This window comes from Pagrus major, chromosome 3 (assembly GCF_040436345.1).
Source record: "Pagrus major chromosome 3, Pma_NU_1.0".
NCBI lineage: Eukaryota > Metazoa > Chordata > Actinopteri > Spariformes > Sparidae > Pagrus > Pagrus major.
Window position 1 is genome coordinate 20,004,733 of NC_133217.1, and position 2,046 is coordinate 20,006,778.

The 2,046-nt window shown below is 43.2% G+C and overlaps 1 protein-coding gene across 1 annotated transcript; it reads left to right on the plus strand.

Annotated features, from left to right (window-relative positions):
• Nucleotides 1-242: 242 nt before the first annotated feature.
• Nucleotides 243-1,025, plus strand: lrrc3b (leucine rich repeat containing 3B). Its single transcript, XM_073463589.1, has one exon. The coding sequence runs from the start codon at nucleotides 243-245 to the stop codon at nucleotides 1,023-1,025; it is 783 nt and encodes a 260-aa protein (XP_073319690.1).
• The last annotated feature ends 1,021 nt before the right edge of the window (nucleotides 1,026-2,046 follow it).

The following is a 2,046-nucleotide window of genomic DNA, read 5'->3' on the forward strand; positions in this document are numbered from 1 at the left end:
TGATATTGACACACAACACCGAACTAAATGTCAAACTAGATAAAATGCAGTCCCTTATTGGTTCACCTTGTCTTTCTGTTTGATCTTGTTTCAGGCTTGAAGGCAGAATGATAACAACTAGATTCACAATCTAGTATCTCCAGTTGGCGGACAGTGAGGACCAGTCGCCACTATGCAATGTGTTTAAAGGACCAGTGGCAGTGTTGTGGCCCCAGGCGGGATGCTGCTGACAGCCAGTCAGTATGACTCTGCTGGACTTGTGGCTGTCGCGCTCTATCCCCATGTGCCTGCTCCTTCAGAGCCTTGTCCTCATGGCCCTGTGCTTCCCCTCGGCCAGCATGTGTCCAAAGGGCTGCATCTGCCAACGCGATCTACACCTCCACGGCCTCAATGTTTCCTGCAGTCAGTCTCGCCTCAAAGAGATCCCCCCCAGCCTCCCAGTCGACACTGTTTTGCTGAGGCTGGACCACAACCAGATAGGCGCTGTGCCCGATCAAGCCTTCCATGGACTCAGGCTTTTAAGGGAGCTCAACCTTTCATACAACGCGGTGGAAACTTTAGGGGAAGGTGCCTTCAGTGGCATAGAGGCGACGTTACAGGTGCTGGACCTCTCCCACAACCGCATCACTAGCGTACACAAGGATGCCTTCGCTCGGCTTAAGGCCCGCGTTATTGTGGATGATAACCCCTGGCATTGTGACTGCGCCCTCCAGCAGGCCATCGGTGGAATGGCCCACAACCACGAGGCTGCCGCCCGGGTTCTGTGCAGAAGTTCCGAGGTTCGTGACCAGGAGGGACGACCTTTCTTGGCAGTAGACACAGACCTTTGTAATCTGGCCAAAAGGACCACAGACTATGCTATGCTGGTGACCATGTTCGGTTGGTTTGCCATGGTCATATCATATGTGGTGTATTATGTCCGTCAGAACCAGGAGGATGCCCGACGCCACCTGGAGTACCTCAAGTCTCTCCCCAGCAAACCCAAGAAACCTGACGAGGCTGACGACATAAGCACTGTTGTCTGACAGTGTTAAAGTGACTGTGTCCCACACAAACCTAATGAACACCAAAATGCTTATGTAACAGGACCCAAATTTATAGTGTTTACTATTTCAAAGTTTTAGGTGATGTGAGCATCAAATCTGCTGAGAAATCTTTGTATTTTGTAAATTTTGTCATATGTCTTTCCCAGGTTTTGTTCATGACTGATCTGAGATGAGATGAGAGGGGAGGCCACAGAGTCTAATAGCCTGACAATAACATTGTCTTTTCTATAAAAAATTGCATAGAGTTTTAAAAATTTGAATCTCAGGTTTAAATATTGACATGATAATGATTTCTTTAAATTAAAATAATATATATCTGATTTAAAAATATATATATTTATAAGTCGTGACACCCTAATTTTTCATTTCCCAGAAACCTGAGTTTGGTATCTCAAAGCCCACGGTAAAATGCACATTGAGTTTTGCAAGCACTTGCTGGATCAACTCTTTCATACCCCTTAAAATTAAGTGTTAATTTTAAATATCTACATTGACAGTATTGCACAGAAATTTCAGTATCTCTTAATCCATGGCCTGCTTATGGAGATTATTTGATATTGTGTAATACGTCAGACCATTAAAGCCTGGTATATGAGGTATTCAGAAGTATGAAGTAGTTTTGTCCTGCTTGCCTCGAGCTCTGGTGGCCTGTTTTTATACACAAAATTCACAATAAGACAAATTGGATAGAGATGGGTGGGCAAGAATTCTCTGAAACATTTGTAAAACTATATCATCTCATGGCTATGGAGAATAGTGTAATCTTTGGAAGACTATTTCTGTCAAGAAAATCAATGAAACACGGTTCAGGGCTGCAGTTCTGGCAAGCTATTAGCATTAAAACCACCAAAACCTGAAAGAATGTTTTTGGTGTTAACAAAATGACTACAAGCATTTACTGTATATGTAATTCTTGAAATAGTCATTATTCTAAAATACTAAGCTATATCAACTATCTCATAATTTTGATTTGCCACGAGTATATGTATTTTTGTCATTC

Bases quoted from the DNA above. Each gene is read 5' to 3' on its own strand.
- lrrc3b (XM_073463589.1), top strand. From the start codon at position 243: ATGACTCTGCTGGACTTGTGGCTGTCGCGCTCTATCCCCATGTGCCTG.